The 24,649-nt window shown below is 37.4% G+C and overlaps 1 protein-coding gene across 2 annotated transcripts in view; it reads right to left on the reverse strand.

Annotated features, from left to right (window-relative positions):
* The window catches only part of TNPO3 (transportin 3), a 79,128-nt gene that overhangs the window by 2,167 nt on the left and 52,312 nt on the right, over positions 1-24,649 (reverse strand). For both annotated transcript variants that reach the window (XM_059885679.1, NM_001098090.1), the window contains 11 exons: positions 23,461-23,652; positions 21,306-21,397; positions 20,039-20,115; positions 18,185-18,245; positions 17,242-17,382; positions 14,529-14,645; positions 13,585-13,679; positions 12,018-12,174; positions 10,583-10,750; positions 8,285-8,397; positions 524-615 (listed from right to left, as the gene is read on the reverse strand). In XM_059885679.1, coding sequence (XP_059741662.1) covers positions 555-615; positions 8,285-8,397; positions 10,583-10,750; positions 12,018-12,174; positions 13,585-13,679; positions 14,529-14,645; positions 17,242-17,382; positions 18,185-18,245; positions 20,039-20,115; positions 21,306-21,397; positions 23,461-23,652 — 1,274 coding nt within the window. In that variant the 3' untranslated portion in view covers positions 524-554. The remainder of the gene's footprint in view (positions 1-523; positions 616-8,284; positions 8,398-10,582; positions 10,751-12,017; positions 12,175-13,584; positions 13,680-14,528; positions 14,646-17,241; positions 17,383-18,184; positions 18,246-20,038; positions 20,116-21,305; positions 21,398-23,460; positions 23,653-24,649) is intronic.

Genomic DNA, 24,649 nt, shown 5'->3' on the forward strand with positions numbered 1-24,649 from the left:
CTCTCAGTCAAGAAACAGGCACCCAGATCCCACCACTCGGTCCTTCCCTCCCTCAGCTAAGCTTCTCTGCTTTACTTTGGAATCAGAAAGTCCATGGAGAAAACTGATGATGATCAGGGGCTAGACAAATAGGCCAGCTCCTTTCCTATACCTCCTGCCTCGGTCAAAAACCTGGCATTTTAGTGTTAAAATTACAAAAATTGGTAAGAACAAGCCTCTTTGCTCCTCAAATCTGAAAGATCAGTTTTAGGAGGGCAGTGCCATGTATCATGGCTTTAAGGCCAGCACTGTTTTCACCAAAACAGCCAGGTTGAAAAGTACTCTCATCTGTCACCACACATACTTACCATTCTGGAAATATCTGTAAGAAGAGGAAGGGAGGAATTTTTTTAAAAAGATATTCTGCAACAGTAACTTTCTTATGGGGGTGAATGGCATCCACAACTCCAGCTATAGTACTAGTCCCATGATGGGCATTAAAACCTGTGCCCACCCTCAAGTACTCCTGACAGCCACCACTCACCTGGGTGACAGGCACAGAACAGGAGTGTGAGCTATCGAAACAACCTGGTGAAGTCTCGCAAGGCCCAGCAAACTTGTTTACATTCCTCAGCACTAGAAAAGAAAAGAAAGGTAGGTTGGTCCCTGCCTGGTAAGAAAAGTATATACACTGAAAAGCAACCACAACTTTGAGGGACCCTGAGAACTGTCCCAGCTCTGCTCCTGACCCAACTTTTGATCTTTCTGTAACTCAGGGGTAAATATTAACTACTGTATATGGGAATAATTATAAGCTATGTGGCCCTTAAAGAGTGGGCTTTGGAGAAAAAATTGCTTAGGTCTAAATCTTGGTTTCATTGTGTCTTTGAGCAAGTTATCAATCTGCCTCAGTTTCCTCATCCATTATCTACCCCACGATGTTCTGAGGATTAAATCAATTCCTGTATGTAAAGTGCTTAGGATAACAGAATAGGAACAAAAGAGCATTTGACAAATATAGGCTGCTGTAACAATAAAACTTGTTTGTGGGACTTCCCTGGTAGAACAGTGGAAGACTCTGCACTTCCACTGTAGGGGTGCAAAGTTTTGATCCCTGATCAGGGAACTAAGATCCCATATGCTGTGCGGCCAAATAATAATAACAATACTTGGTTAAAGTCCTTGATAAATCTAAGAAAAGTCAGAACCCTCAAAGTAAAAAAGCAAGCATATTCACCTAAGGTGGATCATTTTAACTCTATGAACTGAGCTAACTTAGGTACCCTGGTTTCCTCATTCTTTTCCAAAAGCAGATTTTGTTTTAAAGCCCAATTCAGCAAGTAACTCTCAATCAGTCTAGTTGAACAGGCTGCTCAAGATTTCATGCTGTGGGAGGAGAAGGGAGAGGAGAGAGGAAAGGGTTAAGGTATGAACAAAGGGAGGAGGAGGAAGCTGGTCTTGGTCTTCAGGCAAGCACAGAGATGCCTAGGTGGTATGAATAGCCCAATATTCATTTGACCCTGTTTTTTCAAAAGGCTTCCTTTGTCTAAAGACTGTCACCAAAAAAACCTGTTGATGCCAGCTGCATTCTTTTCTGCCAGTCTTCATAATATGGTAACTGAACACGAGGCTCAGCTAAAATTGTGGAAAACAAAGCATATTCAATTAATAATATGCTCACACTATGTGGCACTCTCTTTGGCACTGAAAAAATCAGGGACCACAGCCTATAGCCTAGGAGTCAATGTCAGAAGAAAGCTCTCTCCTTCCTGTAATGGTTAAATGTCAGAGCGGGAATCACTAACCGTGATCCAGCATAAAAGAAGGTAACGAGAGCCATCACCTTAAGTGCCTACATCTGGATTCCCCAGCTATTTATTATAGGGTCTGAAACATCACTAAGAACTTTGATTTAGATTTCAGGACTTGATTAAACAGAAACTTTCCTCTAGTCTCCCTCCATCCTAAAAATGTAAGGAAATTAAAGAAGATCTTCTAGTTTTATGGAAATTCTGCCATTTGCCCTGTGAATTTAACATGTTTCAATAAAAGCATAACATTTCTCTATTTCCAAATTAACACTGACTCTAAGTAGGCAGCCTTGGTGAGTGAACCCCTATCACGCATGCTTCTGAAAGTCATGAAGGAGGAAGATATGTAACTCTAGAAAAGTCACTGTGTGGTGTGCTACTGTTATTATAAGGGACTAAAACAACAGGAAAGAGAGAAACTCAGGATAATGTTAGAGCCCCAAATCTTTTGTGATCCTAAAGCCTTACATGTTCTTCAATTCTACCCTTCTTCAGCCAGAGATCCTGGTTAACTATGGAAAAGAAATGACAACTCCATTCTTAGCCTCTTTCATGACACAAGAAAAAGTACTGAAACCCAAATACAAGTACAGGAGAACTGTGCTGAGACAGGGTGAAATGAGGTATAGTTAGTCTCTCGAATCAGCTCAGCTTCTGCCCCGAATCCTGTCAGAACTGCTCTGCTGTCAGGAGTTTTAGTCAATGTTTAACTTAAGTGTCCTTGGTGATTAAGTCCAAAGAAATGGATTTAAAATAAATAAATAAAATAAAAACTTCCTTAAAAACTAGAACTATTTTCTGTTTTATGCCTCAGTCCTCCTGGCATTTAATATTTTGGGATTGTTTTAATTTACACTTATTTATTTATTTATAGTCATTAATTCAAAATTGCGATTATTTTTGTAGAATTTTCTGACTTCTAGTCCCACCATCCTAATCCTTATCCTTTATTTATTTATTTTTAAATAATCAAAGTAGAGTTGATTGAAAATGTGGTATAATTTATCCCTCCCTCAACCCTTTCCCCTTTGGTAAATGTAAGTTTGTTTTCTATATCTGTCTGTTGTTGTTTAAATATGTTCATTTGTGTCATACTTTAGATTCCACATAATGTTATTTGTCTTTCTCTTTCTGACTTTCTTTACTCAGTATGATAATCTCTAGCTCCTTCCATGTTGCTGCAAACGGCATTTATTTCATTCCTTTTAATGGCTGAGTAGAACTTCATTGTGTATATACACCACATCTTCATCCACTCATCCGCTGACAGACATTTAGAGGTTGCTTCCGTGACCTGGCTACTGTAAATAGTGTTGCTATGAACACTGGGGTGCATGTATCTTTTCAAATTATAGTTTTCTCCAGATACATGCCCAGGAGACTTTCATTGTACCTTTGAGTAATTTCATGGTCACTATTCCTCAAGCCCCATAATCCCAGTAGTGTGCTGAGAAATGTAGCTCTTTTCATCTGATGTGCATATGGAAAGTAATCAAGCTCTAACTACTGACTTCATTCAGAAAGAAGACACCCCCATACCGGCCTATTCTAGTGTCAGGGCTTTGTATTCCTATCTTCTGACCTTGAGATCCTCATGCAAGTGACACTCACAGAGTAAGTACCAAGACAAGAGAAATGGGAAATGACAGCAAAAATTCTTCTGGACATGCTTAGTAGTATCTGGAAAGCAAGAATGATATTTCAGAATGAAAAACTCCAGTTTTCTTCAAGTTGGCCAGCTAAACATGCCAGGGAATTAATTACCAGTACATATGAGAAACAGGCTTGGACTTGCTGAAATGAAACGGAACCAGTTTACCCTCCCTGCTAGGATGGCAAACAAAGCAGCATGTTGAGGCAGGAGTAACAGGACCTTAAAACCAAAAGGGAGACTGAGTCATGTGTGGAACAGAAGGTTCAAGGGCAATACACGCACTAGAGAAAGAGAATTACTAAGAGGAGGTGAGCAATTTCAAATCCTTTCTCTAGAACCTCAATATTACCTCTTACTTCTGTTCATTTCCCACCATATGTCACAGCCTGCTAAAGGAGGAGCTGTAAAACTTGCTTAGCAGTAAGAAATCAAGCAGCCCAGGTTGATAATGTATCTTATTTTCCTGTATTACAGGACAAAGATCACAGATATTTTTGTTTAAAGCGATGCATTATTTGGGTTCATATTCCTAGCCTCAAGATTTTCCTTACATTATGGAATGTCCATGACTTCTATTTCAGACTTATGCTGTATTTCTATCTATCATGTATTAGTCTGGATGAGGAAATGTGAACTTGGTAGAGACTTATTCCATGTGTGGGTGGCTGCCTTAGAGCTGAGGGAGACATGCTCTAGCTAGTTTTGCAAGTACATAATGACATTCTGGCAGGCTCTTTTCCAAGAAGAGAACTAACATTCACTGATCACCTACTACGTGCCAGATCATCTTTAAATTTCTACTTGGTATTTCACCATAACCCTATAAGCTAGGTATCACTAACCCTATTTTACAGATAAAAAATTTCCTGCAAAGTAACAGTAAGTGGCAAGATTCAAACCAACAGCCTTGACTTTAAGCCCAGTCCTCCTTTGAAGGTTCTCCCCATTCTCTCATTCGCCCTAATCTAGGGCCAATACGATCCTGTCCTTCTAAAGAACAGCACTGGATAAAACAGAGAAAAACAGAAGCAGAGAGAAACAACTGTTATACTTCTTTCCCCTGAGACACCTTGTAGGTAGAATACTACTTCTACTGGGAAGATTCATAGTTTAAAAAAAAAACAAAAAGAGAGAGTTTTTTAAGGTTATCCAAATTAGTATATGACTCTCTACTAGAGAGGAGATCTCCTCCTTTGGCAAAATATGTCATGAAGGCAGTCACATGCTATTTTTAAGTCATGCATGTCACTTGATCTGTGGCCCAAAGTCAGTTATTTCTGGGACATGAAGTTAGGCCACTTTGTAAACTACAAAAAGTAATACTCAAAGATTAGGGATTTTAACATTAACAAAATTATTGGAGACTCTGGGGAATGAGAAAGTAAACTATTTTTGAGAGTAACAAGAAATCAATTCTCACAAAAAAAGATTAACATTTAGTTTTATCTCCTTTTAAAAACCTAGGTCTGGTTTTAATTGTAAAAGTATATATATACTATGCTCATGAAAAAAAAAAACAACAAATAGCACAGGTTAGGAAAATCTTATGTACATCTTTCCATAAATTTACTACTGATTATTTGTAATAAAGTAGCCTGTGTGTGTGTGTGTATATAATAGAACAGCTTTTAAAAGTACAAGTTGGTTCATTTACAACAGCATGAAAAAGAGTAAAATAAATTATAAAATGTGACTGAAAGAAATTAAAGACACCAATAAATGGAAAGACATCTTATGTTCACAGATTAGAAAACCCAATATTGTTAAGGAGTCAATGCTATAATGAAGTGATCAACAGATACGATGCAATCCCAGTCAAAAATGCCAATGACATTTTTTTGTGGAAACAGAAAAACCTATCCTAAAATTCATATGAACACAGTTCCCCCTGCTGTGCTGGTATTCATGGTGGCGAGGCAGCTGACCTCAGCAATGTGTACACTGCTTCTTTGGCCTTTATTGTTGACTCAGTACTATAAATTTTCTGTTTTGAGTTTTGTAACTTTGTAGTATTTTAGATAATGTTGTGTTTGTACTACTTTGTTGTGTAGAGTAAAAGGATTATGTTGAATAAACCTAGGATTAGAGTCCAAAAAAGAAATCATATGAAATCTCAAGGGACTCCAAATAGCCAAAAACCTCTTGAAAACAAACAAACAAAGTTGGAGGTCTCAATTTCCCAATTTCAAAACTTATTACAAAGCTATAATAATCAAAACAGTATGAGACTGAAATAAAGACAACCACTGGGATAGAATAGAGAGTCCAGAAATAAATCCCTTACATATAAATGACTTTCAATAAGGGTACCAAGACCATTCAATGAAAAATGGACAGTGCAGGGAAAACTGCAAAAGAATGAAGTCAGACCCTTAACATACATCACATACAGAAATTATCTCAAAATGAATCAAAGACCTAAGTGTAAATCCCAAAACTATAAAACTCTCAGAAGAAAATATTGGGGAAAAGCTTCATGACATTATATTTGGTAATGATTTCTTGAATGTAACACCAAAAGCACATGCAACAAAAATAAAAACAGATATGGAGAAATTAGAACCTGTGCACCATTGATGGGAATGCAAAATGGTATAGCTGCTATGGAAAACAGTATGGCAGTTACGCGAAAAAAAAAAATTAAACACAGAATTGCCGTATGATTCAGCAATTCCACTTCTGGGTATACGTCCAGAAGAACTGAAAGTGGGGTCTTGAAGTAATATTTATACACTCATGTTTATAGCAGAATCATTCACAATAGCCAAGAGGCAGAATCAACCAAATGTCCATCAAAGGATGAATGGATGAAGATACAACATATACATACAAGGGAATGTTATTCAGCCTTTAAAAGGAAGGAAATTCTGATTCCTGCTACAATGCTGGATGAACCTTAAGGACATTATGCTAAGTCAATCGCAAAAGGACAAAAACTATATGATTTCATTTTATGAGTAAAGAGTCAGACACGACTGAGCGACGGAACCGAACTGAAACTTAAGACAGTAGACCAATGATTATTAGGGGCTAGAGGAAGGGGGAGAAAAGGGAGTTGTTTAATAAATATACTTTCAGTTTTGCAAGATAAAAAAAATTTGGGGTTAATTCCGCAACAGTGTGAATGTAGTAATACTACTGAATAATACACTTAAAAATGGTTTTAAAAAAGTCAAGACAGTAAATTTTGTTTGTATTTTATCAAAATTTTAAATCAAAAAAATCTTAAGTGCAAATTGGGTTATATGATAGTTTTTTCTCCCTTTATATCTTATATATATTTTATGTATCATCACATGTATTTTTTTCCTTTTTCTTTTCCACTGTTACAAACATTACTGCAATAACTCACTTTTGGACCTAAAATCATTACACAACTGTATGAATATAAGCCATTGCCTAAAATTTAGTCAAAATTCTAAAGACTAGACAGAAAAAGAAATATCAGAGCAAGGTTAACACAGAGTTACAAAATCCAGTTTAAGCTGCTGTTGTTAATACTATCAAGAACCATAAAAGTCACATAAGTTTGAGTCAGTGATTATTTCTTAAGGAAAAGAGTCAAAAGAAGTTAAAGGCTAGATATTAAGTATTACTCATAATACTAAAAAAATGAAAATTAATAGAGGCACTGTAAGGAAATCAATGTCTTACAGCTATAAAACTGTAATTAGGAAGACTACGTAGCTATATTTAAAATGTTTATGTTTACAGTAAGAAAAAAAAACCAACCCAACAAACCCATACATGTATACTTAACATTTTAACTAGGTTGTAAGCAAGTGGCTCATGGGACTAATGTGTCCCAGAGAGAGGTTTCGTTTGGCCTGCATTCAATTAGAATTTGCCTATCTTCTAAGTTAGGCATGGCAAAAATTTCCCAATCAGTCTACATCACTCCATAATATTTTACAACCACTGGTTCACCTAGTCAGACACCTGCATTCTTGACCCCTGAATATGGATAAGGGCTGGGAAGGACTTTAAAAGATACAGATTTCCTGAAGGATAGTGAGCTGTTCACTAGATAGCATATTGGACCTAGATAGCATATTGAAAAGCAGAGACATTACTTTGCCAACAAAGGTCCGTCTAGTCAAGGCTATGGTTTTTCCAGTGGTCATATATGTATGTGAGAGTTGGACTGTGAAGAAAGCTGAGTGCCAAAGAATTGATGTTTTTGAACTGTGGTGTTGGTAAAGACTCTTGAGAGTCCCTTGGACTGCAAGGAGATCCAACCAGTCCATTCTGAAGGAGATCAGCCCTGGGATTTCTTTGGAAGGAATGATGCTAAAGCTGAAACTCCAGTACTTTGGCCACCTCATGCGAAGAGTTGACTCATTGGAAAAGACTCTGATGCTGGGAGGGATTGGGAGCAGGAGGAGAAGGGGACGACAGAGGATGAGATGGCTGGATGGCATCACTGACTCGATGGACATGAGTTTGAGTGAACTCTGGGAGTTGGTGATGGACAGGGAGGCCTGGCGTGCTGTGATTCATGGGGTCACAAAGAGTCAGACACGACTGAGCGACTGAACTGAACTGAACTGAACTGAGTGAGCTGTTCAAGGCACTGTTGTTCTCTTGGAAGACACAATGCTTCCACTTACCTATTAGGATATGTTTGATACATATGAACAATAAAACAGGCACACATGGTGGTATTTCCCCACAGATTGGTTCCCAACACCAATTTGTGCAATTCAAGAGTTAAGAAGACACAAAATTTTAATTTATAAAGGTATACACACAAAAATATTACTGGGTATATTTGTAACTAAGATGATATAAGAAACAAAGATATTCTTTCCACATACGCCAGCTGCTGTTGATCACTCACCTGGTGACTTGTTTGTGGAAATCTGTAAGTTGTTTGTGTGTCACTGTAACGGCTCCCCCTGTTGTCTCCTTTGGCAAACCTTTCAAAGAATTCTCTAACCACCGACAAAAAGTCTGTACAGAGAAGAAGGATAAGCATTTTAAAAGGAGGCAGGGCTTACTCAATTGAGACCCTACAGGTAATAACAAAAACCCACAAGTTTTCCTTCGTAGCATTTGTGCTCCACTTGGAAGTAAATAAAGGAGTTAACAGAAGTACTGTTTTTGGCCTTCCAACCTACTGAAGGTTGGAACAGTCTATAAAGGCATGCCCAGGCTCCCTTCAAGGGGGCAGCAGACATCAGTTCAGATGAAGCCCTCTACCTTGGAAGTAAAGTCTCTTCTGGATGAAGTTATTATTGTTTCTATCATTAAACTTATGCAATATTTTAAAAATCAGACTGCTGCCAAAAATCTTTTGAGCTTAGAGATCAAGGGCAACCCAAAGCAAAAGTTCGGGTACTAGAAAGAGCAGGGTCAAAAAGTAAAACAAGTAAACATTTAAAAAAGTGTATATACAAATATGAATCCAGAATCTTAAGGATTTTAAGGTCATTTCTCTCAGTAGAAGTCACATCCAGTCAGTTCCTTTGTGATAACTGCCTGGTCTTTGGGTTAAGAAAATTCTATCTTGTTGCTCCTTTTGTTTTCTTTTTTGGCTCTAATTTTTCTTCATGTCTTTAAGTAGGATGTATGCTTTGGTCACAGTTTTTAGCTGTAAAAGAACTTTTTTATACCTAAATTTTTTACATTATGTGTTTTTCCACTATGTTAATTTATGATCACAATGGGGTTTCCTAGGTAGCACAGTGGAAAACAATCTGCCTGCCAATCCAGGAGACACAAGAGATGTAGGTTCGAGCTCTTAAGTCAGGAAGACCCCCTGGAGAAGGAAATGGCAACCCACTCCAGTATTCTTGCCTGGAGAATCCCATGGACACACACGCCTGTGGACTACAGTCCATGGGGTCGCAAAGAGTCGGACACAGACTGAGTGACTAAGCACATGATCACCACAGACTAGACCAAAAGTAATATTCCACTATAAATGTTTAAAGTACCACAGAATGCTCGAAGTGTTGCCTCCAAGGAAGACAACACACCACTTAGACAGAAACAAGCAGAGGCAAACAGGAAGAACAAACTCTTAATTGACAACATTCTGGCATCCAAAATGACCCATAAGTTAACCACAGTATCCCCCGAAAAAAAACACTACGAAACTAAATTGTATACTGTCAACTAATATAGGACAAAGGAGATGAGAATATCCAAAGTAGGAAAGATAGCTTTCTCAATAAACAATGCTGGGATAGTTGAATATTTTCATGTAAAACAAAGAAACTAGACTCTTACTTTTCACCACTCACAAAAAGTAACTCAAAACAGGTTAAAGACTGAACACAGACCTGAAATCATGAAACTCCTTGAAGAATACAAAAGCCTAAAGTACTGTGACATAGGTCTTGGTAATGATTTTTTGGCAACGACACCTAAAGCACAAGCGGCAAAATAAACACAGGAAACTACATCAAACTTGAAAGCTTCTGCACAGAAACCATCAACAAAGTAAAAAGAAAACCTAAGGAATGGGAAAAAATATGTATTTGTGAGCCATATACCTGGTAAGAGGTTAGTATCTAAAATACATAAAGAACCAACCCACAGAAGTCTAGCAAAAAACCAAATAACCCAGTTAAAAAACGGGCAAAGGACCTCAACAAACGTTTCTTGAAAGAAGATACATGAAAAGCCAACAGATACACCAAAATGCTCAGTGTCACCAATCATAATGGGAATGCAAATTAAAACTATAAAGACATATCATCTTAACGCCTGTTAGAAAGGTCATGATCAGAAAGATAAGAGATAACAAAGGCTTACAAATTCAACGTTTTTTGTAAAGTTAAATGTATATAATAAGGTTTTTGTTACCTGGAAACCAAATATATTTATTAAAAAGTAAGAGTACAGAAATTTTATTTCTCTTATCAATGACGTTTGGAATAAACTTGTCACGCCGCAAGGGCTCAAAGAGTACTTTTTTGAAAAACAAAAATACTACTGTATTAGATTCTTAGAGTGACACAAACGTATTCTCTAGAATCCTTCTATTGGCTCCTTTATTTAACAATTAAACTTAACAATGTGCCTAAATTATGTTCCAAGAGCATACAATAGGACTAGTTTCAAAGTTAGAGTCAGCCTCTCAAGAAACTATCCAGGACTGGAAGTGGGTTCCTTATGAAAACAGTCTTACCGGTCTGTCAACCTGCATGATCTCCCAGAGCACTTCGGCCACATCGGGTAGGGTATATGGGGGGAGGCAGAAGCAGCACGTGTGAAGCAGCTGGCTTACAAGCTGCTGTCCAAGCTGGTTCATCACCTGTCCAATTAGTTCTTTCCGTACTTCAAAGTCTTCTTCATGCTGTAAGAAAACAGGAACAACAGGGAAGTGCTAATTTCAACTTTCTGAAGAGCAAGTACTCTTTCCCCTTTAATAATTTCCTTTCTCAGAAAAGAAACTATATATAATAGCTGGACTCACAAGGTGCACTGTCTTGTCACAAGGAAGAAAATATTAAGAATTTAGTTTCAAGGAAACGGGTAAGGGCTTCAGTTGAGATTAACCTTAACTCTAAGGTTTTTCATGAATAGAACACAGAAGAGAAACAATGGTTAGAGATTAAGGGTAGTGATCCTTTTAACCTTTTATTCTGGTAAAAAATAAAGTATTCCTATTTTCTTTTTTAAAAAGCAACTGAAAAAAGAAGACTTCTATCAAATATCTAATCTTCTCTATCAAAAAAATCTTACTTAGGAACTTCCCTGGGGATCCATGGTTAAGATCCTGCACTTCCATTGCTGGAGGTTTGGGTTTGATCCTTGGTCAAGGAACTAAGATCCCACATGCTGTTGTGTGGCCACAAAAATAATAAATTAAAAAAAAAAATCTTACTTATTTTATTCCTTTTAGTCTTTGAATATACGTATTTCTAATATGTTGAAAAAAAACCTTTAAAAGTGCCTTTCACTTCTAGCTATTTGTCTTCTTTCCCTCTCTTTTTTCTACTGTCAAAACTCTTCAATTAGTCTACAACATACTTACTTCTTCACTGTTCTTCCTTACTTTCAATTCTACTCTACATCTAGTCAAATCAACGTTTGAAAATTCTGTGAACCACTTTACCTCCAGCCAAAAAGGTCTCTGAAGTATCTACTAACAAACTTAGTCCTTTCTCTGATTATGATTTATATACCCATTTAGATTTTCCTCCAATCCATCCAAATGGCTCCACTGTGGTCTCTCCTAGTCCAAAAAGTTATCCCAACCTACTTCTTTCCAAAGAGTTTTCCCTCCTCTGATCTCAGCAATCACAACTTTTATCACTTATCTGACAATCAAATATTGCCTTGCTGCTGTTGTTTAGTTCTTTACAACTCTATTTCTCTCTTCAATTAGACACCAAATGGCTTGGAAGCAGAGACAGTTTAGACTAGTTTACACCGCTTACAACACGTAGTATAGGTTGTCTTAAATCTACTAGTTGATATTTTGGTTAGTGAATGATCCACTATGGAATATACCTACCAACACAGATCAAATGAGATGTTTCTTTTTCCCTAAGGAATGATATATGAGGTGATAATGAGATACAAGTAGAAAAACTATTTAATACATTGTTTGTACTTACATCATTGGCTACCCCTGTATGGATGAGGTCTCGTAGGAACCTCATGACACTACAATTGGCATCCCGGTGGTCCAAGGTAGTAGAGGCAATGGCCCACTGTAAGATAGGGATGACAACTTGGCTCCTCAGCAAAGTAACAGGGCTACGCTGAATAAACCTGGTATGGAAAGATAGGCAAGGTAAAAATTACAAAATTAGGCTATACAAATGTAGCCAGGGTAAAAGGCAAAACTAGGGAGATAGTAAAAAGATCAATGGTTGTTAGGGATTGACGGAGTGGAGGGTAGGAACATGAATAGGTAAAACATAGGGGATACTGACAGTACTAAAACTATGCTCTATGCTACTGTAATGATAGGTATATGTCATACACTTGTCCAAACCCATAGAAAGACCTTGGCTTCCCTGGTCGCTCAATGGTAAAGAATTGGCCTGCAATGTAGGAGATACAGATTTGATCCCTGGGTTGGAAAGATCCCCTGGAGAAGGGAATGGCAACCCACTCCAGTATTCTTGCCTGGAAAATCCCACGGACAGAGGAGCCTGGTGGGCTATGGTCCATGGGGTCGCAAAGAGTCAGACACGACTTAGAGACTAAACAAGACGCTTGGAAGACAACCACCAAGACAGAATCCTAATGTAAAGTAAGTACTTTAAAAATGATGTGGCAATGGAAGTTCATTAATTTTAATAAATGGGCCACTCTGGTGGGGGATGTTGATAGCAAGGTAGGCTGTGAGGGAAGGAAGGGGGAAGCTAAAGGTATATGGGAACTCTATACTTCCCAATTTTCTCAGATCCTCTAATGTTCATAGAAAATCTCCAAGAAAAAGTAAAATAACATTCCAAATTTATTTTACCAGGCAATCATTTGTACAAAGAGAATCTCTTGAGATTAATTTTTCAAGAAACACACCAGGAAAACAGGTTGACGGCCCACCCAATTTTTCTCATACCAACTCAAAAAATTAATAAATAAATAAAAAGGGTTTTCTAACTTGTCCAAAAACTAACCAAAAAAAGTGTTCATTACCAACTGATTTGGATCAAATTCCTGAGCTAGGGACTAAGAATGAATACAAACAAGCAACAAATAGGGCTGCAGGCTAGGAGCAGAAATGGGAAGTACAGTACCAGATAATTTTTAAAGTACCTTAAAAGTCTAAAAAAATTGTATTCTGAGATATGATTATATTTTAAGGATGCCAAGCTTCTCAAGGAAAAAGCTGAAGTAAAGCATGACATCATAGTAGCACAAAACATTAAAACCACACAGGATTCTAGAGACTGTCTAGTCAAATGTTCTTGCAAAACTCATTTTTATTGTCATGGGTGTGTTCCCTCCTTTATGAAAGGAGCTCAGTTATTTCCCCTTGTACTTATCCAACTCTTCTTCATTTATGGGAATAGTCTGGTTCACGATTTAACTTTGGATTATGAATAATTACTCTACCTACTTCTCTTACCTCATTTTACAGAGAAGGAAACAGGTAAGTGTTAGGTGACAAGACCAAGCAATGATGAGGATGATCAATAAAAGAAAAGGTTGCTTTTCAGAAGGACTGACCTTGTGGCTAGCCTGAATAGGTCATCCACTGTGTCAGGGTGATTCTGGAGTCCATTCTGCTGTTCTAAGAGCTGAAAGGTGGGGATGCACAGTGCCTAAAACAGAAACGATTTTAAAACAAATGCTTGTAAATAAATGCCATGGGATTCAGACTTGCTAAATATCACAACATACACAGAGAACAAAGAGGTAAAGCACAGATAAGAAAAAGACTGTGATGAGATTCAGATCAAGAAAGGGAAGACAAAAATCCTTCTCAGTTGACATAAACAGTCTTCACATATGAGGCTTACATTTCAGAAAGGGTTTAGGGTACAGACTTCTGTTGATGAAATTGGATAGATGTCATCTCAAAGTTTTAGAAGTTTCTGAAAGTGACAACTGTGCTTATATACTAGATATGATCTGGTCAACTAAGAGAGTAGCTGACATTTTAATAATAATAATTATGAAATGGCAATTTTAAAGGGAAAGACATCTTGGGAAAAGGAGCACCATGATTTAACTCCCTAATATATTTTCCCCTCTTTGACTAGGAGACGGTAAAAGCAGTATATGAGAAGCCTTTTCCAATGCCTGCTATTTACCCTAAGGTGAGACCATCCCTGCTAAGTAAACTAGTTCACTGGCTGTTCAGGCAAGACATTAAAAATACAATCATGCTTGAGCTAAGAGATCCTTTATTTTAAATCCACTTGCCCACCTTCCCAAAAAATCCTATCTCTGAAGAACATAAATTAGACAGCAATAACTGTAATGACCAGCATATTTGTGTGGTCAATCTCTCTCTCATTCTTCCAAGCAGGCCTGTCCACAGAATAACTAGGAAGATCTACCTCCATATTAGGAAATCATTATGCTTGAAAAGCAAACTAAAAGCAACAGAATTAAAGACATGGTGAAGAACACACTGCTAGGCCTTCAGACCCTCCAAGAGAACATACCTGGAGCATGTCTAGTAGTCCCTGCCGACAGCCCTCTTCCATGCCATATTCATCCACAAGGATACTACCAAGGTACAGGAAACAGGAATGCTGATGTACCTGGTAAACATTTACCATCTGCCAAGGGAAAAACCAATTAGTTCAATTATTCATCTCTCAAAGAGTGTCAGCTTAGGTAGCTGTCTGAGGGAAGAAATTCTGAGATAGATTGGTCTCTTCTCTTTAAGACAACGTAATAAAGCTTGTTGGAAACATTTTCTAAACCATAGGGCTCAATAATTTGCAAGTACTCTATTTAGAGTTCTTTCAAGCCTTCAACCTTTCACCTTTTCAAAACAATGCTGTAGGAGAGTTGTATAATACTACAGACTGGAACCATTCATAAGTTATTATCTGAGGCTTCTGTTATATTTGCAATGCCCTAATAAAGTATATCTAAACTTTTCTTTTTTTTTTTTTTTAAAGTATACCTAAACTTTCTAACCAACAGGTTGCTCTTATATGCATTAAAGATGATTCTTTAAAAAAAAAAAAAAAATCACAGTAGGAACAAAGTATCAAATGCCCCTCATTTTAGAGGAGACAGAAGGCATTGTTTAAATTGGTTTATAAACTCTTTTATTTAATCTTTTGGGTAAAGAACAGTGTTTCTAATCAAGATTATCTAGACCTCTAGAGAATAAAAATTTTAATACAATCTAAGTATTTAAAATATTTGTTTAGAATTTTTACCCTTCTATCCTACAAAAATTAGGCCACCATACATTCATCTATTCAAAATGCCATCACATGGGAATTCCCTGGTCATCCAGTGGTTAGGACTCAGTGCATTCATTGTTGGGGCCTGGAGTCCAATACCTGGTCGGGGAACTAAGATCTTGCAAGTCAAGAAGTGAGGCAAAAAGAAAAAAAAAAAAGCCATCATAACACACATGTTTTGATCTTATTACATAAATTCAGTTCTTTGATCTTGGTGGGGTGGAAGGGTCCAGTAATTGGCTCTTATCAGCATATGGCACGAGAAAAGAATACGAGATGGAAGCTATGAATCTGTTTAGTGTTGTATACTCAAAATTGTATGCTGTACTTAATGAATAAGTTACAGGCTGGGCCAGATAGCAAAGGGTTTTAGGCTCTGCTGGCTTTATAAACTTTTGATCACTTAACTTTGCCACTGAAGCACAAAAATGGCCAATAAACAATACTTAAATGATTACGCATGACTATCAGTAAAACTTTATTTACAAAAACAAGTGGCAAGCCCACTGGCTGGAGTTTAGTGACCTCAAATTTGTAGGTTTTTTGTCACATGTACAGACTTTTGAACATACCTCCTATATAAGATGCTACCCTATGCTACTGGAATAAGAGCAATATAAAAGTCATGACTCAAAGTGTTAGTCACTCGTCCTGTTTGACTGTGACCCCATGGACTGTAGCCCGCCAGGATCCTCAGCCCATAGGACTCTCCAGGCAAGAACACTGGAGTGGGTAGCCACTCCCTTCTCCAGGGGATCTTCCCAACTCAGGGATTGAACCCAGGTCTCCAGCACTGCAGGTAGATTCCTTACCATCTGAACCACCAGGGAAGCCCAGAAGTCATGGGCATATCCTCCAATAGCAAAGGGGAATTAAACCACATTGTATAAGACCCATGATGTACTGCACTGAAGAAGACACTTGACCAGAACTGAACACAGTCTAAATGTAACACATACTGTTGTACTCAGGGTATAGTAAATGCAGAAAAATCACTAAAAAAATTCTGTTAACATATTTACCTTTACAAACTTCAATCAAATCTATAATTTAAGGAAGCATGATCATGTAAGTGTCAACTGACACAGCAACAGGATGACCCTGGTTCAGGATAAGAGCTTCCTTAAGAGTGAGGCAGAACTTAAGAACTTGAGGGGCACTCACTGTCAGGGTCGGTCCAATAGATGCCCTGCCCAGTTGGAGAAGGCCACTTCTGGTTGAGTGGGTGAGGTCTAGCCTGAAGCCCTGTAGTAGCTTTCCTCACAGATGAGTGCAAAATTTGAGAAGGTACTTGCTCAGAGTCCTGCAAATGCAAGATTGGCACTTTGCCCTGCCTCCATCAATTCTAGGTCATGGCAGCCCACTTGCCTAAATCTAGTTCTGGCCCTGCTGTTAGGCTGGGGCCCCAGCATAAATTACTTAGTAAATTAAGTCACTAGTCATAGGCATCTCAAAAGAATATTCTAGATGATATGATCTCAGAGAGCCATGTACAAGAGCCACATCACCATAATTACATACCAATCATGCTGATTGAAAGAGTCAAATTTATTTCCTGACAAATAAGACACTTATATGAACAACTAACTATGGTGAAGAAAAAAGAAAATCTCTTTAGGCCAGAAATAGCAAAGCTTGACTTGCCACATTTTCAGAAAGGAAATTAATATAAAATGCTTAATACATAAGAGCTGATTCATTAACATCATTCCCATGTATGAATTTTACACTAAGATGTGGTGCTATTTAGACTATTACTACACAGAACAGATTACAGGCTATTTACCATAAAAATAACACACCCACCACAGGCACTACTTATCTTTCAAATATTTTTTAGTTTGTATTTAAGAAATATTGAAGTGTTTCATTTCATTAGCAAGAGCTTTTGTTCTAAAGCCTCCTATTTCAAAACTCTGTATCCTTTACATTTTCCATCTTTCAGGGAACTCACCTGCGTGACTAGTGGCTGCAGCAGGGCTGCGGATCCTTTGCCTACACAGCGAACAGCAAAACGGAGGCACCTGCAACAACGCTCTACAATCCGATTATCAGCCCGGTGCTTATTTAGAGTCTCAGATAAAATTGGCCATATCTGAGTCGAAAGTGAAAAGAGCACAGGAAGAAAATAATGAACAACTAAGTGCTGAGAAAAATGCTCCCAAGTTGGTAAAAACTGATTTGACTTTTAAATAATTTGGGGAAATCTTTCTTTACAGGAACACACATGGCCTGATTCTGGTCAGTGGGTGTGTGTTTATGTGCTGGGGTTCAATACACTATCCATCAATAAAAACAACCACGTCTTAAAGGGAAGCACAGTAATTCTTTACAACAGAAGAGAAGCATGACTAATTTTACTAAAAAGACAAAGATCTCTATTTTCCTAAACTCTGAACTTCTGATTTAGGATGGGAAGAAGTAGAACAAGTTAAAGGAAGAGATATCTGATACCAATGAACACTCAAGGATAACTGGTGTTTCTCCCCTTAAGTCTGAAAAGCACTTCTCAAACCATGCCCTCTGATCCTCATGTTACTCTGAGTTTTTACAAAGGAAGTACTGTCAAAGAGGAAGCTATGATGGTTAATCAGCTTTGTCAAAAACATTCTGCCAGTACTGACCAGGCCTCTCAACAACTCTAGGATTCACACAGTTAATCTCTTCTTACTTTGGCCTTTCACTGTGTTTCCTTACAGCCTGTTTTCTTACCAAATCTAAAATCAAAAACATTTAGTTGGATAGTTCCATTCATCTTTTCATTGATACTGAATGCATATCAACAAACTGAATCTTCCTACGAACCTAGAAGACAGAACCTTCTCACTTTAGTTACCTAGAGTCTTATAAGGAAAAAAGAAGAAAGCTTTATTTCACAGGCATCGATTAATACTTACTTCCTGTATGACTTTTTGGCACGGATGAGTCTGTCCATTTTCCACAACGGGATTGGTGTGTCTGGGGAAAGACAATGATCCAAATTAGTGAAAGAAGAGCAATTTCATCAAGGACACAGAGCCCTAATCCCTGTTAGTTTACTTAGTATCATTCTCACCAATTAAAGAAAACCAGATAGTCAACTCTGGGTACATGGGCTGCAGGTATGGGGCACTACAACTATCCTTTTCATTTTTTTTTTCTTTCATAAACTTGAATATGTAGTTTTTTCCAAATTAATAAATATATTCAAGTTATCCGAATCCACTACAGAAACTCAAGTACTGCTTCATTCCCAGCACTCAGAAGGTAAAAGCTTTTGAAACTGGTCTACCAAAGATGTTTCCCACAGTTCTAGTCTAAATTCAATGATACACAATGTGAGCCCACCACAATACACTGAATTCACCTATCTATCTAGTTCTAGAATCCACTAACTTGAAGGAGAGCAGGAAAAAACAAAAACTATGATTTTAACTACCAACATCTTTAAAGGAAAACAAGTCTTTAATTTTAAAAAGCTCAACAGCAACAATAAAAATATGCTGTCGTAGTTGTTTAGTTGCTCAGTCGTGTCCAGCTCTCTTGCGACCCCATGGACTGCCTCCCTCTCGGCTCTTCTGTCCATGGGATTGCCCAGGCAAGAATACTGCAGAGAGGAGCCATTCCCTTCTCGACCCAGGGACTGAATCCAAGTCTCCTACACTGCTGGTGGATTCTTCACTGCAAAGCCACCAGGGAAGCCCAATATAAAAAAATATAATTTTTCTTTACATTAAGACATTTCAACTTTTGCAGATTTTCTTTCATTTATTGTGAAATAAGACTGTTAATACGCTCTCAGAATGGTATGCAACAGGGGGTCCCCTAATTATACAAGAAAAGCATTATACCAACTCAGAAAAAGATACTTGTAGGTAAGAACAAGCTAAAACAACACCTCAGTTTCAACTTCTTCCACACAGGTTTTTATACAAGTATTAATTGATATTCCAGATATAGCTATATGACACATAAGTTATATTATGCAACTAAGAAAGATCACTCTCTGAATACTGTTGCTCTAATGCTTTTTTAATTATTAGGCTCCTCTTAACATCAAAAAAGGTTTAATTTCACCTGGTCACGGAAGAGAATTCATTATTTGTCTGCCCCCATACACTATTACATAGCAATGATTATGAAAGTATGGTCTTTGGACTACAATGCAATAGCACCTGAGAACTTATCAGAAATGCAAATTCTTGGGTCCTATCAAGATCCAATCCATCAGACACTCTGGGAATGCAACCCAGCAATCTGCTGCCTTGGGAACTGAAGCACCACAGGTGACTCTGATGCAGGCTGAAGTTTGAGAGGGCCTGCCCTGGTGGCTCAGATGGTAAAGAATCTGCCTGCAGTATGGGAGATCCGGGTTTCATCCCTGGGTAGGTAAGATCCCCTGGAGAAGGGAATGGCTCCTCACTCCAGTATTCTTGCCTGGAGAATTTCATGGACAGAGGACCCTGGTGGGCTACAGTCTGTGGGGTCACAAAAGAGTCGGACCAACACTTTCACTTTTCAAAGTTCGAGCATCACTGATTCAGAGACCAAAAGAATTAATTACATTTTAAAGTCTTTTGACAAAAGTTTACCAAAAATAAATTCTTAGAATTTGCCTTTGCAGTTTGTAATAGGAGTAAATTAGTCTTCTGACAGAAGCAGTTTACAGGAGGTACTCAGAAGCTGAGGAAAAAAAACACTTTCTTACTTCTATATAGTAGTCTCATTAGAGATTTTAACCCAGGGCAGGAACCTGGCATTTCCCTTCTTACCTAAATATGACTGCAAGGCGATCTAAGAACACAGTGGGATCTGAGGATATGCCGTTGCTGGGCTCCTGAGACAACAGCTGAAGAGACAGAAAGATATTAATACCCAGTCATTAAACATACAAACCTACAGCAAACATGGCAACATATGCCTCTGTACATCAACCTCTGTCTCAATCTCTATTTCCTTAATCAGATTCCTGAAAGTTACTCAAAATGGTAAAAACTTTTAAATTCATATTAGCAAACTATTTTCCTCCATCTTACTGCATTCTGGCCAAGACTGCATATTAACTTTTACTATAGATCACTGTACAGTGGAAAACAGTGCAAAAGAGACACAGGTGTAGAGAACAGTCTTTTGGACTCTGGGAGAGGGCGAGGGCGGGATGATTTGGGAGAATGGCATTTGAACATGTATATTATCACATGTGAAACGAATCGCCAGTCCAGGTTCGATGCCTGATACAGGATGCTCTGGGCTGGTGCACTGGGATGACCCAGAGGGATGGGATGGGGAGGGAGGTGGGAGGGGGGTTCAAGATGGGGAACACGTGTACACCTGTGGCGGGTTCATATTGATGTATGGCAAAACCAATACAATATTATAATTAGCTTCCAATTTAAATAAATTTATATTAAAAAACAAAAGGAAAACAGTATTATTTTTTCCCATTTACTTTTATAATGATTAGGATATTATAGACATTCTTATTATAGTATAGATTATATGTATTATACTATATAATATATATTTATATAATAATTTTATAATATAAAGCTTCAAAATTATTATATCTTTTTAAGAGGTAAGGCAAATTGCTTCCTCTTCTTTCCTAAAATTTCTTAGACACTTCTACCAGTATATCACTAGAGATGAGCTTTAGAGTCATTTCATCAAGTTCTCCTAAAACTACCATTGGTATGCTCATTGCTATTGCACCATAAATGTAATTTGAGAAGAGCTGACATTTTCGCAACAGTCTTCAAAGAAACATGGTAGGTTATGGTTTCAGAAGTTAACTTGAATGGTGTTTTCTCCACTGTATCTTTTAAATGGCATTTCTGATACAGTGAAAATCTATTGATTTGGGAATACTTATTTCATATATGTAGCTACTTTGATAAATTTATTAATTTTAATAACGTCTCAGTTCATTCTCTTGACTTTTCTAGGTAGTTAAAAGACCACCTGCAAATAAAAGAATCTTCTCTTTTCTTTCTATCATATAAACACACTATATTTGTTTCACCTCTTAATTAGACTCACCTTTTTCAATGCCAAAACTTGAACAGAACATAGTTCACTAAGACATTCAGTAATCTTATCCAAAGGTAATCTGGCTAGGACAAGTGCTGTCCCTGAAAGACAAAGGATGACACAAATGAAGAAAATAAAAGCCACACTGAAGTAATTCATTGGTTTACATTATATGGCTTACAAAGGCTAACTGGTTCTATTCTTTTAAAAAGATCAGCACTTTTTAAAAAATTATAGTATTTTGTTATTTTATGGTTGGGCTTAGGAAGATCATAAAGACTTTCACATTGACATTCACAACTGAAGTTAATATTAAATTATTTCTCCTCAGTAGCCTACTGGTTTAAAGATGTTAAAATATGTCTCTCCACTTCCAATCCTTCAAAGACTTTAAAAATCTCCACAAGGCCAATGACAAAGCTAGTTTATATAGCATAGTACAATGGTTCTCAAATTTCCCAGAGGTCAAGGACAGCCTTTATTGTTGATAAGTACTATAGGCAATTCTTATCATCCAAGAAGTAGAATGAGTTGAAGTTAGAGATTAACTCTAGTTCTACCATAACAGACCCTATGAACTGGGTAAGACATTCTCTCAGACCATCAGTTTCTTTACCTGTAAAAATGAGCGCTTCAAACAGAACAGTAATAGTTAAGTTTGTCTTTATTTCACTTTTAAATAGTTGCAAAAATCTCCCCTTTCTCCTTTTCCCCAAATAAAATCTTAACTTGGAACTCCAATAAAACAGATTAAAAAAGAAAATAGAGGTAGGTTAAAGTGGGCACAGAAGGCCCAGATCCTTCCTATCTAGCTTCCCTTGTGTCACAATCCCTACCAAATGCTGAAGTATCTCCCCAGCATCCAAAGGATTACACATTATGCTATATCCTTTGACTATTATTTTTTCATCTCCTAAAATTTTATTCAAAAGAACAGTAATCAATTCAAACCTTCAAATTTGAATAAAATATTGAATGATTTTTCTTAACAGTCTGTAACCATGGATGAATTAGATTTTTTACTTAAAACTAGAAGGGGTAAAAATCTAACAAACACAATTTTTCCTTTTAATTTATCCCTACAGAAAAGAATGTTACTAAAAAGGTTTCTCCATCTAGAAGATACCACCAATATAACTGGGACACCACATTTTATTACAAGTTAGTTGTCATGCTATCATCAAGGTTAAATTTCACTAGAAAATTACAAGATGGCAGCAATACCCACAGTTAGTAGTGAAGAAAATACATGACCTGATTTAATGCCTCATTATCTACGCCTCCGAAGAGAAACAACAAAAACCCATGCTTAAAAAAGAAAGTCCGTCTTAAAAATGCATAGTTACATTGGCTGGTAGGGAACCTGATCACAGAAGTGAGAAAGAACAGTCATCCAATCCGGACAAGGCTGTCTGCCACTCACAGAAATGTACAAGGTTCTGCACAGGTGCTATCACCCAATCTTTGATTTGATACACCAGCTGTCAGAACTTCACTACCTGACAGGACACACCAATCTGTCTGCAGAAAGCATGGTTAGAAAGCATTTTCTTTCTAAAAGCCAGTAAACTGTCAATAATAATTACTCATAAAATAAACCTGCTCCCTCTTTTAAAAATAATTCTTCAAATATTAAAAAATAGCCATTCGTCTAAGTCTTTTCCCCAAGTATTAATATCTCTAATTCTTCTATTATTTTGAGTTTCATCACTACCCTGGCTGTTTGCCTCTCAATCAATTCAGTGTAAACTAATTAGTAATGGTTAAAGACCATTAAGTGACCAGAACCCTTGGCTTTGAGTTACAGGACTGATCTAGGCAGACTACCTTTAAATTTCCACCTCTCTCTTTGGTATAGCAATGCTTATTTGGTCTCCCTTTTTATTCTTTCCTTCAACTCAAAAAGGAACTATGATTTAGTTCCAATATGTTAACTCCACTCAAAATCTTAGACCATGATATAAATTCTATAAGCACTTTGAATTAGTTATACAGCCTTAAAACATTCTAAGAATGCATGCACACATAATCACACATCCTCTCCTCCGAGTGACCTTCCTCATCATTGAGTAAATTGCAACTGAAAAGGGGGATACAACTTGACACAAGATAATCCCCAGAAGTGGCTTAGAGACTGTTCTTTCTTAATATCTTAAGTAAATACCTTTTAGCAAGCCCACAGCAGCTTCTGGAGACAACATGAAGGAATCAAGGGAACGGGCAATCTCCAGGAGTCCATTAAAGTGCTGAGCCATGTGGTCTCGGCAAACAGAGCAAATGTTATGAATTGCTTTCGCTGCAGCAGAAGCCAGAGGCTTTTCACACAGGCCTTTCATCAAATAGCCCAACACAGGGTCTAAGGAGAAAAGTCATACATAAAGATCACATATTTGAAGCTTAAGGAAAACTTCTAGGTTGTTAGAACAGAGATTTATATTCTCCTTTAAAGCAAAAGAACCATTTTTAAAAAATGAAATATGTTTAAATCCCAAGGTATTTACATATAAAAATGGAGCTGATCTCAGTGACAGTGTCAGAGAGCTCCGAGGCCTATCTATTTATCTTGCATTTCTTACCTTGTGGACATGAACTGCTGCTTATTGCTAGGGCTTCACAAAGCACGGTTTGAAAACCACTGACTCAGTTTGAAACACTGGTGGATATAACCATCCAAGTATTAAGAATACAGTTAAAGTAAGAAAGAAGATAAAACTCAGAGAGTACCACAATACTCACAGATTAATCATTACTTGTAAAAAATAAAAAAGAAATCACCTACATCAGGACAATGACAAGTTACCCAAAGCTGACACTTTTATACTTACTTCTTTATAATTATAAAAACCACAGCGACAGATCCTTAGCACTTTGAGAGGAGTTAATTCATTATGTCTTACTTGTTACCAACGTAAGTGTTCTAAGAAAACTGATTATAAAGGCAAATTTGTATACAGCAAATCCTACTTATCCTTTACCTTGCTTTGTAAAAGTTTTTCTATGAAAAAACCCTAAGAAAAACCATCCATGTTTAAAGAGCACTTTATGTGAACTATAGAGTAATCTCATACCATAAAAGAAATACTCTCTGAAAACCCATTTAAAAGTTATTTCCATTTTTAGCCTAATGAGAAAAATAAGGCAGCAACCCAGCAGGAACCCTTGCTTTCCCACGACACACAGCCTATTTAGCATGAGAATCAGAACTAGAATCTAAAACCTAGTCCAAGTAACTCCAAAATTATTCAGTTCAGTTCAGTCGTTCAGTCTTGTCCACCTCTTTGTGACCCCATAGACTGCAGCATGCCAGGCTTCCCTGTCCAATACTATAGGCCTCAGTGATTCTCAAATTGAAT

The sequence above is a fragment of the Bos taurus genome, chromosome 4, assembly GCF_002263795.3.
Source record: "Bos taurus isolate L1 Dominette 01449 registration number 42190680 breed Hereford chromosome 4, ARS-UCD2.0, whole genome shotgun sequence".
NCBI lineage: Eukaryota > Metazoa > Chordata > Mammalia > Artiodactyla > Bovidae > Bos > Bos taurus.